At 37.5% G+C, this 25,207-nt stretch overlaps 2 protein-coding genes across 5 annotated transcripts; both read left to right on the forward strand.

Moving 5' to 3' along the window:
- The first annotated feature begins 561 nt into the window (after positions 1 to 561).
- Positions 562 to 10,442, forward strand: LOC18424065 (squamosa promoter-binding protein 2). The gene is made up of 2 exons (XM_011630596.3): positions 562 to 1,066; positions 9,816 to 10,442. Exons 1-2 carry the CDS (start codon positions 732 to 734, stop codon positions 10,024 to 10,026), a joined length of 546 nt encoding a protein of 181 aa, XP_011628898.1. The 5' UTR covers positions 562 to 731; the 3' UTR covers positions 10,027 to 10,442.
- Positions 10,443 to 15,194: 4,752 nt separating this feature from the next.
- On the forward strand, positions 15,195 to 23,441 carry LOC18424066 (Zn-dependent exopeptidases superfamily protein). Of its 4 annotated transcripts, none has more exons than XM_088847582.1 (11): positions 15,195 to 15,621; positions 15,900 to 15,957; positions 16,051 to 16,155; positions 16,909 to 17,046; positions 17,397 to 17,472; positions 17,567 to 17,622; positions 18,501 to 18,626; positions 22,251 to 22,390; positions 22,611 to 22,683; positions 22,772 to 22,846; positions 23,022 to 23,441. In XM_088847582.1, the coding sequence occupies exons 7-11, from the start codon at positions 18,564 to 18,566 to the stop codon at positions 23,349 to 23,351; spliced, it is 681 nt and encodes a 226-aa protein (XP_088703708.1). In that variant the 5' UTR covers positions 15,195 to 15,621; positions 15,900 to 15,957; positions 16,051 to 16,155; positions 16,909 to 17,046; positions 17,397 to 17,472; positions 17,567 to 17,622; positions 18,501 to 18,563; the 3' UTR covers positions 23,352 to 23,441. The 4 variants fall into 4 exon arrangements, 3 of the variants coding, with proteins under 3 accessions (XP_088703708.1, XP_006828743.2, XP_088703707.1); XR_016041255.1 differs by having other exon boundaries at positions 15,205 to 15,621; positions 17,397 to 17,466; positions 18,418 to 18,626; XM_006828680.4 differs by having other exon boundaries at positions 15,205 to 15,621; positions 17,397 to 17,466.
- Positions 23,442 to 25,207: the final 1,766 nt, after the last annotated feature.

The following is a 25,207-nucleotide window of genomic DNA, read 5'->3' on the forward strand; positions in this document are numbered from 1 at the left end:
TCTTATTAGAATTATTATTATTAAATTTTTAAAATTTATTTAATTTTTCATATTCGTGATCTCCGTATTAGAGATTACGTGTCTTTAAAAAATTAAGTCCAAAAATCCACTTCAAAAATAAATTTTTTAATAGGCCTGTATTTCTACGTATGCGGAAAAGCGGGTCCTCGTACAGATAACAGGAAACAGGTGGGAAGAGCCGAGGAGTTAGAGAGAGAAACAAGACGGACTGGTAAGTAGTGAACAACGGGCTTTCCGAGAGGCATTTGACTTATGACTGGTGAGAGTAGAATTAGGGCACTTCTAATTGGACACCATACTAATTTTTTACTCCTGCACTGGACTCCACTCATTTTCTACAGAGAAAAAGAGAGAGAGAGAGAGTACTGCAATGGCGATGGTAATGGGAGCGACTGCTACACACGAGAAAAAGGGCCAGTTTCTGAAAGGACAGCACGCATAAATAGTGTTTCTCTCTCTCTCTACTGTGTGTATCCTCTTCGTGGTGTGGTGGGCCTGCCACTATAATTCCCCTTTTATTCCCTTCCTCACACTCACAGAGGGGAGGAAAACCCTAATTTTAATTCGTACGACTGAGACTGCGATGTTTGCTCTACTACCACTTCAATGACTGGTCTCCTCATGGAAGGCCTTAACTCTAGCCCTAATTTCGGGTCCGCTCTCCCGTACCGTCTCTTTCCTCCAAGATCCATAGTTTGAGGCTTGAAGCTATGGTTAAGAGATCGCTTAGAGATGGGGAGAGAAGGAAGGAGGTGAAGCAGAGGCAAGAGGAGGAAGAGGAGGAGGAAGAGGAAGAGGGAGAGAGGGTAGAGAGAGAAGAGGATGAGGAAGAAGAGAGAAAGAAGAGAGCAGCTACTGGGGTTGGAGGAGGAGTGAGAAGGGGGATGAATTTGCAGGTCCCGTGTTGCCAAGCTGATAAGTGTGAAGTGGATCTGAGGATGGCTAAGAGGTACCACAGGCGCCATAAGGTTTGTGAGGCTCACGCTAAGGCATCGGTGGTCTTGGTTTGTGGGATCAACCAGAGGTTTTGCCAGCAATGTAGCAGGTATCTTCTCTCTCTAGTTTTCTCTCTCTCGCTCTCTTTCTCTCATTAAAGGTTGTGTTTGCCTTTGTTGATGCTGCAAAAGACTGTCTTTTCCTTTAAAGCTTTTGCCTTTGCTATTTTATGCTACTTCAAACGGGTCTCCCTCTCTCGTTTGGTTGCCTGTTTGCTGCTGCCACAAATGAATCTCTTTCTCTTTGTAAAGACTGCCTTTGCTTAGTGTGCATCCTCTTTTTTTATTATGCTTTACTAATTTTTCTTACTGTTCTTGGTCAAATAGAAGGATTGAGCTGACAATATTGTTAACTGTTCTCTCACTTTTTTTTGAATATTGGATACTTATGTTGGTTGATTTCTCTCTATAACTTGGCTTTTCTCTCTCCCCTTTTTATTTGTGGCTGAAATGTGGTAGTCTTTTATTTCTTTTGTAATTCGTTACTTTTTTAGCAAGATTTTTCTTAATGGTTGTTATTGTGATTGTGTATTATGCTCACGTTGGATTATTGGTTCTTTCGCTTAGTTGATTGTCATTGATCTGTTTGAAGTTTGAATCACTTTAATGGCTTAATTTAATATTGAAGATCAATGGAAATTGGGTCCCTTTTTCTTGGCATGGCTCATTGGCCATTGTTTCCTTTCCATGTTTCTATTTATCTTTATTGTGATCGTTTGTAGGATTTGTATTTGTTGGTTAATTACAGAATTCGGTGTAGACATTTGGGTCCTTGAGTTTAAATTATTTATACCAGAGTGCTTGGCTGGTGTATTTATTGGGTATCAGTATTGATTCCTTGTATTAGATTATGTATTGTTTATGGAAAGATGGACAGAATTTGGGGGTTGTACACTCTCTCTCTCTCTCACACACACACACACATTTTCATCAGTATTATCATTTTGCTCTTTTGTAATATTTCAGTGATTTCATGATTTATCATTAATTTCCTGGTTTTTTCTTTTTATATTTTAGTAATACTTACCTTAGAGTATGATAATCCCATGTTAACAATCTATCTTGCACTGGACAATTGGGCTCTCATGCAATAAGTGTGGTTTCCGCAAATTTGACAATTGGGAACATCTTTAGAATGGTAGCTCAATGGAATATTAATATTTGTTTTTTAGGGACCTGAGGTCTCTAGTAGTTCATATAAGTTTGTTGTAAAAGTTCCCTTCTTGAGGAAAAGGTTGTTCCAAAAGTTCTCTTCTTGAGGATTGAAGGTATTGGACTTGGATGACATTGGATGCCATTTGTGCACTTGTTGACTGCTAGGGATCAGGAAAGTTCAGTGTTATGCCCAAGATGGATGTGGACAAGGCACATAACCATACGCAATTGGCGCGTTAGTTTTGGCGGATCGAAAAACCCCACTTGTCTTAGATAGTGATCCCTTTAAGGATTGTTTTTGCAGTTTAATGGGCTTGGGGTAGCACAATCCATTTTTCATGTTTCTAAGTTTCTTGTTCTCTATTATCTGTGAGGTTTTTAACAAGGTGATAAGGGGCATCAAGACTGCAGTTGATGGAGGGGTTTAAAGTGGCTCGGAGCACACAATTGTTTCTCCTATAATGCTTGTGGATGGTACTATGGTCTTTTTGCAATATTTTTGGCACAGTTTGAGAATCTCATTGTGTTGCAGGTGTTATAACATGTTGTTTTTTGCAGAGACGGATTTTGAGGAAGACTTCTATGATGGATTTTGGCTTGATGGTTGCTTATCTTGGAGAATTTGTTTGTATATTGGCATTGCAGATTTTACTTTATACCAAGCTTGCATTTAGGGTGATTACATTGTGTAAGTAAGCGTCAAAAGCCACTAGAATCGGTCGCGGATATATTTGAGAAATAATGTCCTTGCAAGGGCCAAGCCTGGCCCTGACCATGAAGGACTCATCGCTTTGACCAAGTTGTTTGTGTTTTACATTCTTGTTCACTAGTTGTCTTTCTCCTAGATGCCTATTGTGATGGTGAACTTAGATTATGAAGTGGATTTGTTTGGGTTCTTTGGGTCAAAATGCATTCTTTGGTGTTCTGTTGGCCATGCCAAGTAAAAATCGCCTAAACACCAAAAATAAAATAGAAAATTAGAAACTAAAGGAAAAATGGGGAATTTTTGGAAACAGAGCAGCATAATACGAAGGCTAAATCAATAAGAAAAATGCAAGAAAATTAGAGATAAGGTATGTGGGCCTACTTGGAGCGAAGCCGGACCCACATTCCTGGCACCTGGAGTTGGCAGCCTGGATCAAAGTTTGTCAATGTAAGGGGTTGTTTTTGTTGTGTTGAAGTATTGAGCCATATATGCTCGGTTTTGAGTTCTTTGCTTGAGTCGAGAGGGTTTTCGAGGCGATATGAATCAGGGTGGTTAAATGTGGATATAGTAAAAATTTTGGGGTTTTATAGCGACTAAGATGGGCCGAGATTGAGTAACAGAAATCTGGGCTTAGTCCGGCAAGATTGCGGTTTAGGGTGCAGGGTTTAGTACCCTAAGCTAGTGAGAGAGATAGTATGAAAGGGTTGGAGAGAGTTGGTAAGAGGGAGTGAGAAGAGTTTGTATGAGGGAAATGTTCAACAAACACCCAACTAACACAAACCCATACATCACCTCTCTCATATGAACTCTTATCACTCCCTCGTACCAACTCTCTCCACCCTTTGATACCATCTCTCTCACTAGCTTAGGGCCTAAATTGAAATCTTGCCGGACTGAGCCCATATCTCTTTTGCTCAATCTCAACCCATTAGTCATTTAAAAACCCCAAAACTTCTACTATATGCACATTTAGGCTACCGCGATTCATATCGCCTCAAAAACCCTATTGACTCGAGCAAAAAACTCAAAATCGAGCGTATCTGACTCGATCCTCTGACAAACAACATGAACAGTCTCCTCGCACCGAGAAACTCTGATCCAAGCCACCAACTCTGGGTGTCGGGCTTGTGGATCTGGCTTCACTCCAAGTTGGCCCACATACCTTGTCTCTAATTTTTCTCATTGATTTAGCCTTCTTATTTTGCTGCTCATGTTTCCAAAAGTTCCCCATTTTACCTTAACTCTCTAGTTTTCTATTTTATTTTGGATTTTAGGTAATTTTTAATTGGAACAGCCAACGTACCACCAAAGAAGCGACCGTAGGATCATTTTTCTTTTATGGTCTATAATTTGATGGAACCCCATTTTCTACCTCTGAATCGACAAGTTTAAATGGGAAATTAGGCAGAAATATTATTTTTGTCGAAATTTCACATATAAATAGTTTGGCACCCACCGAGGGGCTCGTCAAGCTTCACGTAACGCTAAGTCGTTGAAGCGACTCTCCGGATTCACTCGCAAAGGACAGCCATCAACCGGAGCCCTTTTGGGTGCCTTTTCGTTGCTTTTTGGGGTCTGGAGCAAACAAACGACAATGTAAACTGTGTAATGCAGTTTCCACTACTGTCTGCCTACTTCTTGCCTCTCTGCTTTTCCTTTCGCGCCTCTGTTCCCGGGACGGTCAGAGCTCAAGGGGTTCTCAGTAATGGAGGTAGTAACTACCTCCACGTGGCTGCTAGTGCCATCATACCCTTGAGGCCCTGGGCATCCTGACCTTTTTTCCAGGGGCCTCTCTGTCTTCTGTTCTGAGGGTTCGAAGGGTGTCACCATTAATGGCTGTGAGAGTCACGTTAACGCCTGAGTCAACTGCGTCAGACCTTGACTGTGGACTACATCCTTGGGGGTATGGTTGTGATGAAACTGAAACTTGTGTCAACAGACCTGGCATTTGCATTGGCATTTGTCGTCCCTCTCTCCTTTTGGTTCGTTTCCTTCTCTATTTTTGCTCTTTGCGCCTCCAATACTCGAGAGTGCAAGAGGTTCTTTGGACGCAGTGGTGAGCGTCGTTGATGCCATTGATAACGACATTAAAGTCAGGACCCATTATAGTTTATCATGGGTTCTGGTTTCAGCGAGGGTGTCAGTTTCACCAATGCCTATTCCAGCAGTGTCGGCCTCGGGCATTCCCCAGTAATTGAGGTTTCCTCGTTGAAACCTTGTTTTCATTCTTTTCTTTCTTTCCATTTTTTGTCCCTTTCTTTTACTCTATCAAGGGCGCCTACGCCCTCACCATAACCACGTCTCAGGAAGGGCCATACCGGATTTTGGACGCATCCGCCAGGTGCGAGTCACCCGGCACCCAATTCACTCGTTTACCTTTTCAAGGTCCCTTACCCTTCATCAAAACTGCGCCTTCAATTGGGCTTCCGATATTAGGCATGCATCGCTGGGCGCCAATGTGCCCGTGCCCTATATTCATTGACTAGACCGGCCGAGGCGCCCAGCCTCTACATTTCCCATCATGCTCCGATCGGCTCTGTCGACTTGGAGTGCCTCTCGCTTAGGCACCGTTTGTGCCTTGCAATCACTTCACTAATTGCGCACCACTGCTTGTTATCACACTCTTGCATGTGCACCTGTGTTGATCTACACGCTTGCTCACACACATGCTGCACGAGTGAAAAACGTTTTGTAAATAAGTATTTGAAAACCCTATATTCGGCCTTAAGGTTCTCGGAGCAGGCACCTAGTTCCTGGAGGAAGGGCAGTTGGGAGTGCAGGCCCACAGCAGGAGCACACCCTTTGAATATTCCCAACCCTTAAGAACACCCCACAATGCTTTGGTCCAATAACTGCTTATAGGAGTGGTCCGGACCAAAGGTGGGTGTACCCTGATACCTTACCATATTTCAAAAATCTTACACTTAGGTAGGACCCTCAACCTTGGCCTCATCCAGTAGCGGTTTAGAGGTACCCAGTGGTCTCGCTTGTCCTTGTTTGCTTAGGTCTAGCGAGATGTACTTCGACCAGGAAGTGCGAGTGTGTGACTTGGATGCCGAGTTCACTGCCTCATCGCGGCCCCAATTGGGGGGTTCGACTCACCGTTCAGGGGGGCAATATGTTGCCAGTCCTTGGGATTAAGGGACCCAGCTCACCTATAGTGGATAGTACAGCAGACCCGACTCGTTATACAGGCTGTTCTCCAAGGTTTTGAGGGGATGGATCAATCAAGCAAAAGTTAGGCATCTTCCTACTATAAGTTTATTTGTTGTCACAGGACTCAGCCCTTTTTTTTTCTTTTTTACCAATAGTCCATATGAACGCAATAGATTTGTGGTAGAATTTTTTGAGGGCCTGACTGTCAAGGGGTTTGTGTTTGATCTATTTAGCTGTCGTATTAAGATCCTGGCCTACCATTGGTGTGGGCTGGGATTATGATTATTCATTCAGGAACTAGAATAATTTGGGCCCACTACTAGTCAATATGATAAAAAATGTGACATGGTCATGTTTGGGCTAATCTATTTATGTAAAACATTGGGAGGTTAGGTCCATCCCCACATACAGCTCGAACAATTCTGAGTGTGGAGAAAGAACTGATGTCTAATAATAGTGTTGGTATAACATTGTTGCTCATGCATGCCAGTGGTGCAGGAGGCAGAAGGCTAACCATTCATTATCTTATCCAATTTTAAAAGTTCAAGTTATGGTTCTACATAGGCGGGCAGCAGAGAATAATGTTTGATAAGTTATTTCATGATTATCGAATACTACATAGTTCATATCAATCGAATCCATCAAATCAGTACTTGCTTTCCTATTATCTTTCTATGCTATTAACAAGATATTTCTATATCTCTTAATCGTACATTAGAGTTGATGATGAAATGTTTGACTTATAAGATGGAAGGTGCATGATCCATAACTATTTTCTTACCTTTTAGTCATTCCTTTTTCTTATTGTTATTTTAGGCACTTTTATGACACTTTTGGTACTTATTGAATATGATCATGAGTCAACATACCCTTTACCTCACAAAGTCTTGAGTGGACTTTAGGTTTCAAAACATAGTGTGGATCCTTTTCAAGATCAAGCGAGACTTAATGTTGAACTAGCAATGTGTCATTCTCACTAGGTTCCCAGTGAGACTGGATCCCGGGCGGGTCAGCAGCAATGACATATCTTTATATCTCTCAATTGTACATTAGAGTTGATGATGAAATGTTAACTTATAAGATGGAAGGTACATGATCTATAAGTATTTTCTTACCTTGTCATTCCTTTTTCTTATTGTTATTTTAGGCACTTCTATGACACTTTTGCTACTTATTGAATTTGATCATGAGTCGACATACCATTTACCTCATGTTATCAAGATCAAGCGAGACTTAATGTTGAATTGCAATGTGTTATTCTCGCTAGGTTCCTGGTGAGACTGGGTCCCAAATATGTTCATATTTGTTATGTCCTATTATACTTCTATTTTGTTCTGAAGTATGCACTGTCGTAAACCTTTCATTTACTTGGTTTGACTTATGCTTTAGTGTGTTAGATGCAGATCTGGCTGGCATTTTCAAGTGTCTGCGCATTGTAGGATGTCATACACACAAGCAGATGCGCACATGCACACTCACACATGCACACACACCCATACACATAAACACAGACATATATATCAGATGTATGTGTATGTAAATTAATATTACCTCTTTTCTATATAATGCCCCGTGTTATTTAAGAGTGTTTCTTTTCCTTCTGACTGCAAAATGTGTTATATTCTAAAAGCACATGGTCCTTATAGTTAGAGTAGCTACTGATTGATGGTCCCAATTGACTGAAAACTCGAGTTCATTTCAGACAACTCATGCTCTACGAACCCAATGAAAAGGATCGACTTCGGTTAGAAAAAAAATTGCCCCGAGTGGCTGCTTTTATGGAGCCTCCCATATTTAAAGTCTAGATCATGATACGTAGTTCCTCTTAGGCTATAAACCAGGCTGTTATGGGATAGAAGGCTTGATACCTGCCCCCACACCCATTTGTAGCTGTGGCCTGATTGAATTGGGATCAGCTTCATTGAGGTGGAACCAACTGATTTTCTTCAGTACTAATAATAGTGAATAGAATTTTGATATGAAATCTAGTGCAGGACGAAGGCATATTATTACATCCTTCAGGATCTTTTTATGTCATAAGTTTCTAAAGTTTGAATTGGACAGGTTCTTTGAGTGGTTGTTATCCATGAGTCTTATGTAGTTTGATTTCTTGGAAAAGCAATGAATAAAGTTTCTACAAAATCCACCACCAAGGCTGAAGGTAGGAAAGCAATAGATGTGTTAGGGAACTCGAGATACCATTGTCAGTTAACATGCTGAGAACGATACATATCATTTATTGGCTTTAATGGGAGTGTTAGTACCACTCTCATCATCTTGAGGGCATTCTTCTCTCATTGCATCCTTCTGTTCCTTTTTGCTTTTATTTTGTTGAATAATATATTGGAACTTGCAATCATTTGTATGGCTAGTTTTCATTACACCCATTATTTTATGCATATTTTTCTGAAGGGCATATAGAGTATGTACTGATCTTTTTTTCCATGCCTCTACTGGTTAGAAAATTCATTCACATGGTAGATAGTGTTTTGGCTCAACTTTTAAAGGGAAATTTGAGGTTTTGGGTATTCTATCAGCTTTGCTGAGGCTCATCAACTAAAAAAGGAAACATTGCATGTTCAGCTTGTCTGTGCATGTATAAAACAACCCCACTACACATCAGGCTTAAAAAATATTAGTGCAAAAAATTTACAGGTTTCAAAGTTATTTTATATTTATTTTGCTAGACACATTATAGAACAGCATCAAGTCAATGAGCAGCAAAGAACTTAATTAGATTTTTCAACAATTATTAGAAAGTTTTTTTTAAGATTTTAAATTATAAATTTGGGTATTTCTAAAGTAATTAATGCTAATTTAATTAAGAGATTTAAAATGCTAGGAAAACTTGAGAAGTCCTACTTTCTACTCTTTCGAAAGAGACTCTAGGAATTGGCACGAATTGGAGATAGAGCATTTGTTGAATGTGCTTAGGATAGATCTAGGGCTTCTAAAATTATATTCTTGGAAAGGGATTTTAGGAAATCTGGAGGCAAAATGAGTCATTAAGAGGATTTCAAAAGTTACACTTCTATGTATTCTCCTTAGGAAGAACGATTAGTTATTTGATTTACATAATTATATAATATAAAATGTTTCTACAAATGCATAGACATGTGGACACCCCCTTTGAATAGATTTGAGGCAACTTCTGGTGTGCAACCTTGGATGACAGCCTTAAAAATAACAGATTTCAGGAAGTCATTTTTTATTGTAAAGACCCATAATGACTATTTAAAATGAGAATAGCAAAACACTCAGCTTATTACAAAGACTCATGACTGATATTAATGAGAATAACAAGGTGCATTTTTTGGTTGGATTTTTTCAGCAATTGTGTATTTTTATTGAGTTTATATAAGGTTGAGGGGCTAAACAATCAAATTAAGGCTCACCTCAAAAATTCACTAGAAGAGGTTGGTTCGATGTCGAAAAACCTTCAAATCAATTATCTCGACCTCGAGATGTATAGATGTAAAAAAAAAGAGGGTTTTCAAGTCTGAGAAATAGTGCATCTTGTAATGCATTATCTGAGCAGTCAATTTCGATATTTTCAAGTGTTTATAGATATGCTCGATCTACACTCTTTTTGAATCTTTAATTTTATAATTAGGGATAAAAATAAATTTTCAGGCCAACACAAAGATTTTGCTACTAAAAAATTATCTTACAACACTATTTAGAGGTACGCCTTATTTTGATTGTTCAGGGCATCGGCCTTATACAAACCACACCCTTTTCTAAATGTAATCGTTTTTAATGCTTCCATCCTGTCGATGCAGATTCCATGATCTCTCTCAGTTCGATGAGGCCAAAAGGAGCTGCCGCAGTCGTTTGGCTGGCCACAATAAGCGCAGAAGAAAGACGGTCTCTGAAGCTCAGGCTGAAAGCAAGAAAATGTCCAAACATGCTAAGGAGAACACTTGTAGGCATTTGGATCGCCAAGATACACTACAAGGAGGCCCTAACTTCAAACATTTTCAGATAAGGTAAAACCTAATGACCCAGAAGCTTTGGGCCACTTATCTCAAAGCTGCAGGGTATTTGCACAAACAGCTATACCACATTGAATGCAATTTAGGAGACCAAGATATTGTCGTAAAGCTTGGACTAAGATCTCCTTATCGGTCACATTGAAGCTCAAAGTTGTTGGACAAACTCATATTTAGGAGGCGGGGACCAATATTTTTGGTCTTCATTCCTCACTGTTTATCTTGTGACGGAGACCCCATTCCTCTGCTATTGACCAGAGGTTAGAGGGGTTTATAGGTACATATAGACTGTAAACATGGAGGTGAGGCTTTGTAAGATGCGGATCAGTTGATATTTCTGTTCTATTTATTGTTGGTAGATGCAGTCAACAATTGAGGACATGGTGAATTATGCAGTTTTCTGGCTCTTTTATCTTATAAGTTCTGATGGTTTTTTTTTTCTTGGGTAGGCCTCCTCTTTTTTAAAAAAATTATAATAAAGAAAGAAAGACAAAGGAGAAAAGAATCTTCGTATAAGTTCAGGTGCATTATTCGTGAGAATCATTTTTATTTTCCTTTCAAATTTCGTAATTTGTTTGGCACATTGGTTTCATAATCATTGTGACTACATTGGGAATTTGCTTTGGCATGGTGGACATGGTAGTTATTTCAAGGGAATCCACGGCCTAACGGTAATGATTTTATCAGGTGATGGGCTTTTCTGGATTTGATAAATGAACCTCATTGTTATGTTGGTCATCTTTTATTTTTTGGCGAGAGACACACCATAACTTACCCCATTGTATTGCTGTCATAGATAATGGTTTTAGCTTGGGGGCATTATAAATTTCAGTAACTGTGGAAGTGCGTTGGGGGGAGTCTTGCAAGGAGTATTTAGGTGCAAGTGATGGTTTTCATTCGTGAAAGCATGTGGTATTTTACATGCTTAAATGCTGCATGGACATCTAGGCAGATAGGTATCGGCCGAGAGTTGTGAGTGTCTTTCTGCTTCAATTCCCTCAGAAATTTTGACGGATTTCGAGGGAAGGAATGAAGCATTCCCAACAGTTCGTCGCTGACATTGGATGGTTTAGGGACATGTTAATTTGCATGTAGGATATAAACAGGTACCATTACATACATCCATTGTCATTTTTAGTTTTTAGTTTTTAGTTTTTAGTTTGTAGTTTTCTTGGCATGTTCAGTTTATTTTGAGTGATATAACGCTAATCAAATTTTGGGTGCGAAGGAAAATAAGGGCAACCAAATGGGCAGTACAGATTGGAGGTGTGTTGACACACAATGTTCCTGAGCTAAAATCTTAGAAGTTTGTTAGAAATAGTTGTTATAGCTAAAATCTTAGAAGTTTGTTAGAAATAGTTGTTATACATGCGAACTTTTAAGAATGGGTGTGGTTTCTATAAAGGTTGCAACAATTAAGGTGCACCTCCAAATTTTATCGTAATATGTAATTTTGAAATAAAAAATTCGTAGGATTATTTAAAAATCTACTTTTACATTTAATCATAAAATTTTAAACTTCAAAAAAGGTTAAAATCAAGTAGATCTATCAATATATGAAAATCTTAAAATAGTCTGTCTAAATAATGCGTTGCAAGATGTACTATTTTTGAGAATTGAAATCTTTTTGTTTTTTTTTTCTTTTTCATATTCCTACATTTTAATGTCGAGATGATCAATTAGAGGGTTTTTCAACATTAAAACAACATTTTCCGATGGATTTTGAGGTGCATATGTAATTCTACATTTTAAGGTTGCTACTTTATATAATTTTATTCCTTTAAGAATAATTAAAAAATTCAATTATTTTATCATGGTGGAGATTTTTTAGAAATAAATAAAAATGGTAATTAAAAGTATGAAAATTGTCTCTCCCAAATTTTGAATCTCTTGTTTGAATTGGCATTAATCGTGCTTAAAATAAATTATATTCATGCTTTAAAATTTTAAAACTCATTTATATATTAGAACAGTTTCGAGAATGGTTGAAATTTCTAATTATTTTATTATAAGGTCTAAAATAAAGAATATGATAAAGGGAAAATTTTATATAGAGCTTAAGCTCTAAACAATCAAATTAGAGCCTACCTCAAAACTTTCACTAGAAGAGGTTGTTTTGATGCCCAAATATCATCAAATTGATCATCTCGACATCAAGATGCATAGACATGAGGAAAAAAATTGAATTTCGAATTTTATAAATAGTGCATCTTGTAATGCATTTTTCAGCCGTCAATTTTTCAGATTTTCAAGTTTTCATAGATTTGCTCTATCTACAATATTTTTGTAGCTTTAAATTTTATTACTAAAGATGAAAATATAATTTAAGGCTATCACAAAACTTTCCAGTATTGAAACCATATTTTCGATACTATTTGAAGGTGAGCTCTAATTTGATTGTTTAGGACCTCGGCTTTATACAAACGGCACCCTATGATAAATGTCATAAAAAAAAAGTGATTTTTTTGTGACTTTCTACTATTTTTCCTTGCAATTTCCTAAAATCTCTCCATGTTTTTTCTTACTTTAAGCTCTTGGGGTCACTTCGCTTCAAAACTACGCGTAATATGTTTTAGGGTTTGGTATAAAGAGATCACAATCACTTATAACCTTCCGATGTAGAATCAAATGGTTTAGATGGTCACAAAGTTCGAGAAATAGCAATCATTATGGATTTTAATTACCATTTGATAGATTTTAAAATTTATCAAATTACACGGGATATTAAATAATTCAAATCTTAGACGTGAGTTTATAAATTTCCATACATTCAAGCTGTATCGAGTACAATTCAGACCTATTTAGCTTGTGCCCTCCACTTCACCTCCTCATGTACCGTTTCCTTAGTGATACAATTAGTAGAAGTCTTGACCTTGTGAGAAAAAGTTTTGCCACACTTCAAAACCCTCATGGAATCACCATGTGCAATGGCCAAAAAAATCTATTTTTGTTCATGTTATGAAATTTGAAGCTTTAAAAATTTTGTAGAATTTACGGATCTGTGAATATTTGAAAATGGATAGTCTAAATAATATATTACAAAATATATGCCTTTTAGACTTGATATCCTTAAATCTACAATTCTCGAGGCAAGAACAGAGGCTAGGAAGCATGTTTGAAAGCAACGAATTTGACATTTCCAAAATGATCAATTTGATGACTTTTTTCTATGCCAAAACCGCAATTCCAGTGAGATTCGAGGTGTGACTCTTACCTCTTGCATGAGGCACATGCCTTGTACTAACCTTTTTGATACTTGGAAGGGTGAGGTTAGGGTGTATCCCAAATTGCATGCGTCCACCCTTTCAAAATCTATCTTGGGGATGGATTTGTGATCCAAAACTCTATAGATCTATCATCTCAGCCTCTATGATCATATATTAGAAAAATAAATAAATAAAAAAGAAAAAAAGAAGAAGAAGAAGAAAAAAGCTTCAAGGGTTTTTGGTGCTCCAAATACAGTAGTTAGAGGTGTTTGCAGAAGTTTGCAGGGGTTTCGGCTCCTAAATCCATTGATGACCAAGAGGGACACATGCAGTTGGGACAATGAAAAACCTGTTGGCTTTTTTTTGGGGTGAGCCAGTGGGAAGAGGACCTCTACCTTACTAGGAAATGAACCTAGGATGCAACACTGCAAATTCTCAAGTGCTAACCAATTAAGCCCGGGTTTTTTTTCTAACTTATTGATACTTAAATCCCAACCTTTTAGATATCGACCAGTTTTTCCCCCTCTTCTTTACTTTTTTCTTAGTGTCAATTTGAGGCCTTGGCAGGAAGGGTACTCTAGACCATAGTTAGCAAATCGGCGACTAATCGCCGAACTTTTCAAAAAATCAGCGATTTTTTGGAGAACGTCTAAAATGCCGCTTTTTTGGAAAGTTTGGCAAAAAATCACAATTTTTTCATAATTCCGTTAAAAACACATTTTTTATGAGGAATGAAAAAAAAGGGACAAAAAAACGTTTTTTTTTTTTTTTTTACTTGTAATTTTTTTTAAAATGATCTATTAGGACCATAAATCATTGTTAAGCACCAAGAAAAGTCATCCAATGGTCATTGAAAGACAATTGAAATATATCTTTGAGTAATAATATGCTGAGAGGCTACCAAAAAAGATGGGTCCCGAAGCAACCATATGCCAACTGATGAACCTGAAGCATCCACACCCAAAAAATCCATAGATCTATTACCCCAACCAGACGAGCATAAGTAATATTCGAGCAAAGATCCAATCTTTACTTTTTTTGTAAAATGAGACCACATCTCTCTTGCGTGAAGCGTTGTTGAGACCCATGATATTCCAACACAAGATTTTCATTCTCTCAAGTAGCCATCTCTAGTTTGTTGATCTTAAACTGATCAGCAAACACAAAACGCACCGGCTCAGAGGGTGCACGAAGTCTAGAGTTTACCTCTCATCTGTCATAGTTAATGCTGCTTAATAGATTATCAAGCTCCCTTTGAACACAACATTTATTTATGGTCTACTTCCTCTTGCTACAAGACAACATATTTTCAATTTCTTTCTTATTATTCAGTTTCAATGCATCCGTGATGTTGTATAAGGATTCACCATAAATAACTTGCATAGCATCCAAAACCTTTTAACACTTCCAAAGTATGAATTAGGAGGGCCATCTCCTTATCATTATCATCGAAACCGTCTACATCAGAAAACTGTTCAGTAGGCTCAGCAAAATCTTTCATGGCAATAGGAGGAACGACGAGTGGCTCACCGGTAAAAACACTTCCTCATTTACCGGTGATATCTTTTTCTTCCGAATACAAGTATTCTCTTTCTTTGTTTTTTCATTCTTCAAACAATGAAGATATTCATCTTTCTCAATGATTTTAAGGTAATGTAATTCTCTTCTTCAATAACAAATTTCCCAATAAAGTGGCAATAAATCTCCTCCATCTTATCTAATGTAATCAAACTCAATATTTCCCCCAACTTTGGTTATAGAAGACCTAAAAGATATTATACCCCCGCATGAGCATCTTGTCCATTATATCCTCATGTAAAACTTAATCTAGAATTAATTACAGGACTCCAAATTTTCGGGATATAATATTTTCAAATCATAGGTTAACTCATTAACCTTAATAAAAAAAATTATATTTTTTATGCTCTACCCACTTAAAAATAATAATGTCCTAAGATTAAATGGAGACCATCCAATTTTTGGGTGGTGAGATTTAATTTTGCCCACAACATATTCTCTCCCTCTCTCACGTTTTGTCATAACATATCTCTCTCCTCTCTCTCTCTCTCTCTCCCTCTCCCTCTCTCATATATATCGACTTCTCTCTCTGTAACGGGAACGTATTTAACGGCTTTTCCCTCCCTCCATTTCTCTCTCACTTTCCATATCTCGCAGAGCGGACATCAGCGCTGTGAGCCGTCGGATCTCTAACGGAACCACCGGCGCCGTTGATGCGCCTCCGACATGGTGTCCCGCTATTATCCCTCTCTCTTCCCTCCATTATTTATGCTTATCTCACTCTCTCTGCAAGTAATATCCACAGTCAATGGAAGCCCACCTCGCAATTCCTCCGCCATAGCCTCAATCGATCCCCATCTCTATCACACCGGGTAAACCCGATCTCCATAATATCTTTTCTATGCCATTCTGACTGTTTTTTTAACTTATCTATTGTCTTTTCGAGATTAATCCAAGAAATGAAGCTTTAACTTCACAAATTCGTAACTCTCTAAGGTGGTTGTCTGTTTTTTCTTATTTGGGTATCTCTTTTTTCCCCTGAATTTTGCAGGGATTGAAGGTTTATTTTATTCATAAATAAAATTTGACATAAATCATATTTTTTTTCAAAGAGGTTTCATGTTTCTTATTGTTTTGGAAATTATTGCAGGGATGGTTTGATTCAGGAAGTAAAAGAATTGGTGGGCCGTCATCCTGAGAGATTAACAGTAATTGCAAATTATACTGAATCTCGATTTAATTCAGTTTAAATCATTTTTAAATGAATTTTAATTTTTTATTTTTATTTATTTTTTGGGAAGATGGAGACATGGAAGAGTAGGAACAAGAGTTATTTTGCAGAGATTCTCATCGTTACTTTCAATCACGGGGGCCATGAAAATCCGGACAAATATCGCATTCTTCTTGTAAGCAGTGATTGTTATAAATTAATTGTAAATTTATAATTATTTTTTTTTTTTTTTGTAGGAAATTACTGAAATAGACCTGAACATTTTCCGGAATGGCAGAAGCTTACCATCTCCCCTCTATTTTCTACCGAGTTTGTGACCATTTTGCCCCTGGAGTACATATTACATAGACTATGGACCACATTGCAGGAGTCAGTGGTGTAATTGCGATATATAGAAAAATAATTGGTGTTTTGTTCATTCTTAGAAACATCTCAATAGAATATAAACAATTTAAAAGGTCGACATTATTTATGTTTTAAATTTTTGTAATTTAGAGGAAAAATATCAATTTTGAAAATTAGATGAAATTATAAATTTATAGAATACTTAGCTTCTGATCTTTTTTTTCAGAATATATTGGATTTTTTTCTGACTTGTTAAAAGGAAATAGAAAACAGTAGAAGGAAGCTAATAGACTTCCTGAAAATATTATTTAAAATTTAAAATGAAGCTATGAAATATTTGGATATTTGCTTGAGGGACTGGGGTTTAAATGGGGAGTATAATTGTCGATGGGGTCTCTTTTCAAAATGTATATTTCTATATAACTTAAGTGAAAAATCAAGTTCTACTCGTATGATTTGTCCCAGTATTTTGTGATAATATTTTTCTTTCAGTTCTGTGACTATGATAATTCCAGAAAATGGTGATACACATAATTTTTTAGAACCTGATATTATGAATTGATTGATTTATGTTTTGTGGTAGAGTTTTGGACAACATGGAAGGGAGTTGATTACCTCAGAAGTTGCATTGAGGCTGCTGGGCATCTTATGTGGAGAGTATGTTTTGCCCGGTGTGGACCCGACGTCTTTGAATCATGCATTAGAGAAGCTTGTAATCAAGGTAGCCCTGCTCTAAAGCTTTTGTATTTTTATTTGGTGGGTTGTTGGAGAAAATGCATTCTTCTTTCTATTTTTTTTTTTGAGTAATTTACTTATCAACTTGTTAGTTAGTTGGATACAACAACTGGGCGATCATGTAAAATTTAATATGTTTCTCAATCTGTTGTTATTTCCTAAAATGGAAGCATTGATAGTGTAACAAAAACTCTCTCTCTTTTATTGGATATGTGATTGTTGTCACCAAATATCAAGTTTCCTGTCATTTCTTTGTGAATCTTCTTCATTTCATTTCTCCTGATGCATATGAAGTAATATGTTTCTCATTGAATTGCTTTCTCATTGAATTGCTAGATTGTGCCAATGGAGAATTTGAATGGCCGTAAACTTGTGGAGGCAGGGGATCTTTGTGAAAGGAGGAATGGTCATTGTATATTATGACACTTTATGAAATGTGGTGGTAGGAAAAGCCTATTCTTTTGTTGGTTTGGTAGAAATGTAGCTGAAGTATGCTTGTTTGGCAGGAAGGGGAGTTGATATCAACCGGAATTGGAGTGTAGACTGGGGTAAGAAAGAGAAGGTTAGTTTTGGTTTGCATAGCATACTTTTGTTTTGTGGGATTATTTTTCCTCACTAGCCCATTAAAAAACAGAGAATTCGGTATGTTATTTCTTATCAATAAATAACTTTTATGAGCCGATAAGCGTTATGATCATATCAATATCTGATATTTGGTTTGATTCTTCATGGTTTTGTATTCTACTCTGCTGATGTTGAGCTGAAAATTGTGTTTTGTTTGAGTTTTCTGCTGTGTTACATGGACACCGACACAGGTGTTGGCATCTAACACTATTTAAGTCTCTAATATTTCTCTCAAACAAGCCGGTACAGCAAGACATGTCTGTACAATTTATTTATAAAATAATATTTTTAATGCATATTTAAAAAGCCTTTCTTATTTTTAACACGTGAGAGGGTTGGTGGTGTGGTACACCATGTTTTTCTTGCTCAACGCATCCCAATTTCAAGCCCTAAGCTTGAACCTTTTGTATCTTTAATAAACTTTAATGCTACCCATGTCTGGTGGTGTCTACACCTCCTCTTGGGTGGCGTGTCAAGGTATAACTGGTTTTATGTGGGTAACATTTCAATTTTACTTCGCTTATCTACAAGTGCTAGAGCTGGAAAACTCTTTTCTTGCTTCCATTAATGTGAACTCCCCTAACATATCAAGAAATAATGTTCATCAGCTTCCACACCAAGAAATTGTGCTCAAGTGTTTCCATGTTTGTAATTTGTTCTTATGAAACTAAGCCATCACAAGTTAGTTTAAAAAATCATTTGGTTCACATATGACGATGGTCTCCTGTTACAGTCTATTGATGCACACCTCTTCAACCTTTTGAGTTCCGAGCCCATCTCCTGAGGTTTCTTTTGTTGCTTTCTGGCAATTTTTAGGATTATGATCCTTATGAAGAAAACCCTGGGAGTGCACCTTTTAGTGAACCTGAAGCTCAGATAATGCGAAAGCTCTCCCATTCATTTCGGCCCCATATATGGGCTAATGTACACTCTGGAATGGAGGTAACTCGCATCTCAAATCTGTATTTTAGTTTATGATCTTTTATATGATGGCTCTTTCCAGTGATGCATGTTTTTCTTCATCTCTGATATCACAGTGGTACTTTTTGAGAATCAGATACTCATCAAAGACAAATTTTGCTAATATATTTTGTAAACATGTGCTACGAAACAAAGAAGCAAGAGTTAAAGGAGAGCTAAAAGATGAACCATTGATATGATAGTTCTTTCTTTTTGGTGACATATGTTTTCTGTCATCTTCCATGCTGTATAATGCACATAATTGTTTTTCAGTGCGGTAGCAAGGTTCTCCATTGATGTTCATGATATGGTTAAATGGGGATCCAATCAACAAATAATGTGATGTTCATTGTCGGTTAACAAAAGAGCACAGGCTCCTTGTGATTGGAATTTCTGAATTGTGTACAGCTTGTGATTCAAAAGTGCAAAAATGCTGCTGCTTAAGCACTCCCAAACACTTGAACCAATGGAAGAAAATCCATTTACGTTGTTCTTCTGTTAGTCTACCTTCGATCCATGCATAAACTATTGCTATGTCACTCTTGACTCTTCAAACTGATGGGACACTTGGATAACGAGTCCCAGTCAATCAATCGCAATCATGTCTTTAGGAGGACGCTTTGAAAATGTATACCAAGACTAGAGCAAATTTTCAAGCCGAAAAACAAGGCAAAATGGACACATTCAACAAGCCACTTGCTAAAAACCAAGCTAAGTGAAAGTTATAATCCTTTTACATAACAATTACAACCATTTCTAGCCTTGTATAACCACTGTAAATAAACTCAAATACCAACAACCCCGTATGGGGCAATTACATATAAAGCAAGACTAGCTTATGAATTACACTTCATAGCACAAATTAGATAAGCTCTGTCCCAAAGCTTAAATATATCATGCAACTAATCTAAACAAAATTCTAAAGAATAAAATCAACTAAACAGGGAATTAGAATGCTAAATTAAAATAGGGAAGCCATGTTTCGAACCCCTTGTGCCGGGGCCACGCAATCGATCCCTATAAAGACTTAATTTTGTCCCTTCGGATTGTACAAAAGTGGTTCAATCTCACAAGAGTGTCTAATCAAATGGGAAGAAATTACACACCTTAAAATCACTTCTTAAGATCTCAACACACTGACATTATCATCCAAAACAAAATGCAAAAAGTTTGAATTGAATCGGATAAAAAACAAGAGAGTTATGGCCAAACTACACACGGTGGTCCTTCAGTCCACCACAACAGTCTTGCATGGAAAGATTATGAACCCCCATAGGTAAAAACGTGATGAAAAAGTTCTGAAAATAGAGTGATACTCTGAGACTAAATTATTTGATGGGTTTGAAGCAAAGTAATTAAAGGATACTATGCATGATCATGGATTCTTATGCATATAGGCTATAACTCATGAAGGACCACACTATGAATAAGCATGATGAAAAAGATGATCAAATGGGGATTCTAAGATCAATGAAACTTTTCTAAATTCAAAACTTCAACAACTATAGATGCTAAAGATATGATCTTATGAGAAAAGAAAATTCAATGGAGTTTACCTTGATAAATCCACACTATGGACTTAAGCATAAAAAAGGAGGACCACCATCAAGATCACCATTAATGGAACTCTAAAAGCTCTCTCTCTTCAATTTTTTCTCATAAATCCTTAGAAGAAGGAGGGGAGCAACAATTTTCCAAACTAATTCAAGAGTTGAGATAAATAAGGTTTGAGATCTCATGATGTGCTTTTATAACATGGATGTAACTTTGGATTCAATCAACACCCTTGATGCACTAATTCAAAGGCACATGAGAGGCTAATGTACCTAGCCACCCATCCCATCCCATCCAATCACTAGGATGAAAGGATGAGATTTTACACTATTATCATTTACCCTAACCCTAAGTTATGCCACTTTACCATTTTGTCCTTGGCCCATGTTTTTGTTCCAATTGTATTCAATATGGCTTTATAAAAATACCCTTAGTTTTTTTAATAATGTATTAGAGTAGATAACCACAAAGGCTAAAGGGCAAAAAAGTAATACATGTGGAGATATTCTTCTTTATCAAAGCCAATCACTTTATAGATCTAAAATTTCAAACCAATCAATTTAAAGATAATGTCCCCTTCACTCATGCGTGTGAAGATATTTTTCAACTCAAATTTGAAAATACATTTTCTCTTTAATATCAAATAAATAAATTAATTAAACTTCACACATGCCATGCATGATCCATGTGTGAGTTAATTAAGACATGTGATAAAAAGGGGGCCTTAATTTATAACATTATATAACAAAATATAATAATATATAACAAGACACCATAACACAACCCCTTACAAAACAAGCAATCAAATGCCAATCTAGTCCCTTGCCTAGGGATCAGTGCCCAGCTGAGCGGTGATCCTAGAGTGAGGTGTGGGGTGCCATGTGGCAGCCCTATGGCCACTCGGACGCCACATGGCACTACCAGGTCAGGATTAAAGTGGAATTTGAGTCAAATAATATGAAAACCCTTATTTTTTTAGCAAATAAAATTACGAAAAATTCTCTAAAACGCACAATAAATATTTAAAGTATTTTTAAGCAATTATTAGGTTTTTCTCATCATTATAAAATCAGACAAAAGGTATAGTGAGATCAGGCTAGTAACTATAGGTATTGGAGTACTCCATTGGGCTAGTCCCGAATGATGTTCTGCCGAGTATCAGATCGACTCAATAGACCTATGTTCCACAGTCTAAAGCAGGGACACATAATTGGCCATATCAAAGCCGTTGAGCTAGAACTTCCGATCATTCGGCTCTCAATGGATTACAGGTGTACCCCTGTGGGACATGATTTAACTCAATTACAGGGGTCCTTTCAAAACACATGTGCACTGACTCTTCCAAACTCGTATAATGTATTTGGAAGAGTGGTTTCCCGTACGAAATGAAAATGCACATGCTATGCAATGGTCTCGTGTCAGGATACGGACTTATGTCCCATAAGTTTTGACCATTCCATATAAGACGAATACTTAATAAGTACTCGTGTTCTATTTTTCTCATTTGGATTCTCCAAGCCCTGGCCAATTGCAGCTAAACATGAGGCTAACCTATAAAATCCTGACTAGGAGGTGACCCTCACACCTCCTTGAGAAATTGTTTTCTCAACACGTGAACTCTCGATGCCTCATGCGTACTCGGGGTAAAAGAATCTGGGCTCCATTTCACAAGACGTCAAGATTTCAATCTCTCAATCGCTCCCACTGAATGAGAGACTACTGTAATTTAGGCCCTGATGAGCCATATTTCCAACACGCTTAGCCCATTTGCTGAATAGTGCATACTGATTAATTACTGTTCATTTGAATATTATCATAATAACCAGAACTTCCAAACTTATTCCTCTTGGAAATTCATCTACTCTTCCTAGTTGGACAAACTGAAAGTCATCACTTATACACACCTGTATTATGTGCGTATGCTAGAGTGTGCGCCGGCGTGTGTGTATATATGCATCGATGGATATATAGAATTGCAATGCCTATATATGTGCTCGCCCTTGAAACTGAAACTGTTTGTTCTTTGTACAATCTGTTCAATTTGATCCCCAGGCTTTATTCATGCCATATGATCACCTAAACACGACTCCCAAAGGGATAGCATCCCAAGTAATGCGATCTATGCTGCAACACTTGAACCATTTGCATTGCCATGACAAGTGCATGGTTGGATCCGGAGGCGGCTCTGTTGGGTTGGTATCTTTTATTGATGATTAATCACAGTAGATGGTTATTTAGGGGCATTGGGAGGGGGGTTTGGAACCTCTCATTTTTTCTTTTTTTTTTGGGGGGGCCCAGGGAGGAGGGGAGGTGAGGGGGGTGGGGGGGAGTTTTTGATAAATTATTTTTATGTTAGTTCTTTTTTCTAAAATGTTTGGAATTAAACTGATATTGTGAACTTGGTGATTTCAGGTACTTAGCTCATGGGACAGCGACAGATTACATGTATGACATAGTCAAGGTTCCCATGGCATTTACCTTCGAGGTTGGTGGCAATGTTGACTTCAACACTCTTTTATTGTGGTCTGCAACACTCTACTGTTCACAATTATATTTCCCTTGTTTTCTGTCAGATATATGGGGATCTTGATGCCTCGAACAAAGATTGCTTTAGGATGTTCAACCCCATTGATGCTTTCACTTATAATGTATACCCCTAGCTCCTTTACTTTTTCCATTATATGCTCGATTTGTCGCTTTTGAGGTGCTCTTTTTAATATTTATAGTAATTGAGGAATTTTGGGGGTATACCCAACAGAATTCTTAAAAGCCCTTGTCAAGATCTTCTTTACAAGTTTCTTAAAATGTTCTCTCTTGTTTCAGCAAGTTCTTCATGATTGGTGCTCAGCATTTATCTCAATTTTTGCGAATACCCCACATCGGATACAGGGTATCATTGCGGGAAAAGGGACTAAGACAGGAGAGATGGAGCCAAGAAATGTCCACATGGATCAAGACTCAAAATGGGAAGATAGAAAAGCCTTGGTACTGGTGGATTCCGGGGAATGGCTAGATCTTGCGAGACAAGAATTGAGAACTTACGTTAAGTTTTTTGCCATTTCTTCCGCTCTTCTCATATTTTTCTTTTGTTTTAGAATGTCGAAAGGGAAAGCTGAATCCCAGTTACGAAAGATGTCAACCACGGGCATTTGAGGTCCCATAGTTTAATTTATTTTTGAGATGAGCATTTTTGCTATTTCATGTTCACTGGGATACAAAGATTGGAGATTTTGGCATTTAAAACTGAACATGAGCCCTGCAAACGCACGTGCGCGCACACAAACACACACGCACGCGATATATACTAATGATTGTGTGAGTTTATGCTTCCTTCTTTTCTTTCATGTAAATTATAGTATGATTTTTTTCTCATTTGATTATTGAGAAAAAGAAGAAAACAGCCCCATACCGGCCCAGACCGAAATTCACAATCAAGATGATAATCTGTCTATATTATTTCCATACACGTGCGTATGGATGGATGTTTGGTATGTCAGATGCACCTCAGTTTCATTGTCTTTGAGGATATTGTAAGTCTTAACTATTTTCATATGGTAATAGAAACTTCTCATGGGAATTCTTTCCCAGTTTTTTCAGAACTGATATGAATAAGAATTCCTTGTTTGGAAAACCAAAAATTGCGACAGTGCTCCATAAGACATCCAATCATTTGTCCAAAGAATTGTACAAGATCGACCATTTTGACACAATTTTTGGATAAAAATGCCAAAAAAAGTGTGCATTGGACGTTTTTGAAACTGCAGATTTATTAAGGAAGCAAATAAGCTTTCATTATTCCCTCCAGAATCATGTATCTTAAACCCGCAAGATAGATAGCGGAAACATGGAAAAGAAAAGTTATGGTCTATGGATTTCCACTAATACAAAAGCATAAAGAAATAAGTTTGTTACTTCTCAAAAAAAACAACAGAACAACATATTACATGAAGCAAATAAGCTTTTCATGATTCCTTAGCCCTCCTCCCATCATCTCCACTCCTCCCACTCTATCCATAGCTGCTTCAGCTAGCTATACTATATTTTCTCTATGCTCGAATCCTTAACCATTCTCATGTCCTCTTCCCTTGCAATGTCAACCAGCCTTTTGATTGTATTACAATTTGGGTTCACCTTTGGCTGCTTGATGATAATCTTTTCGGGACGCTGGTCCCCTGCAAGTGAGGTTGGTGTCAAAGTTGAGATTTCGGCATGCCAGGTTGGTGGTCCTTGGGTTCTATTTTGATGAGGATTTTGATCTTATTGATCCTAGTTTGCTCTATATTTCCTGTTTCTACATTGGAGATTTCAGGGAGGAATATGCTCTACGAGCTGCACTAGCTTCATAGGTAGAAGGGACCATGTTTCCTTCTTTTAACGGTGATCGAAAAGTCTTTGTTGCATTATCAGACTTGGACCTTCATGATTGGTGTTCAGTTTTGCACCATTTGGTATCAGAGCTGAAGGTTGGTGAGCTTTGTCAATGGTGATGAGTGCTAATGGTAGAGAATGTGACCAAAGATATGGGGCTCACGACCTCAATAGGTTGGCTGAAACATAATCTAATGGAGTTGGTGGCATTACTTATGCAAGATCGAAGTCCATGGAGATACGCCATGAACAAGAAAAGGTCCCTGGTTATAGATGCCATACAGGGGGGCTTGTTTGGTGAGCAAGGTGATGAGGAGGCTGATAAGACATTTTCTGGATTGGATTTCAGGTCTCATTCTAGTGACGGTCCTGATGCACAAAGGCCTCGACAAAGACGCAAGTAGAATGATGATTCAATGGGCAAACTTTGAGGAGTAGATGCACACGACATCATGATGACAATTCAGGTATAAAAGTTGAATTACCTGAATTTACTGCTATCCTATCACTGGAGGAGTTCTTGGATTGGTTGAGTAAGGTGGAGAGGTTCTTTGAATGGAAGGACTCGTTGGATTCCAAGAAAGTGAAATTGGTGCCATCAAGCTTTGACGACTTGCATCATTTGGTGGAGATCAAGTTCA

This window comes from Amborella trichopoda, chromosome 9 (genome assembly GCF_054954075.1).
Source record: "Amborella trichopoda isolate Santa Cruz 75 chromosome 9, AtrichopodaSantaCruz75HAP2 v2.0, whole genome shotgun sequence".
Lineage (NCBI taxonomy): Eukaryota > Viridiplantae > Streptophyta > Magnoliopsida > Amborellales > Amborellaceae > Amborella > Amborella trichopoda.

Bases quoted from the DNA above. Each gene is read 5' to 3' on its own strand.
- LOC18424065 (XM_011630596.3), top strand. From the start codon at position 732: ATGGTTAAGAGATCGCTTAGAGATGGGGAGAGAAGGAAGGAGGTGAAG. The intron at 1,067-9,815 runs GTATCTTCTCTC...CTGTCGATGCAG, and splicing joins TTTTGCCAGCAATGTAGCAG to ATTCCATGATCTCTCTCAGT.
- LOC18424066 (XM_006828680.4), top strand. From the start codon at position 15,476: ATGGTGTCCCGCTATTATCCCTCTCTCTTCCCTCCATTATTTATGCTT. The intron at 15,622-15,899 runs GTAAACCCGATC...AAATTATTGCAG, and splicing joins CCCCATCTCTATCACACCGG to GGATGGTTTGATTCAGGAAG. The intron at 22,847-23,021 runs GTATACCCCTAG...CTCTTGTTTCAG, and splicing joins TTGATGCTTTCACTTATAAT to CAAGTTCTTCATGATTGGTG.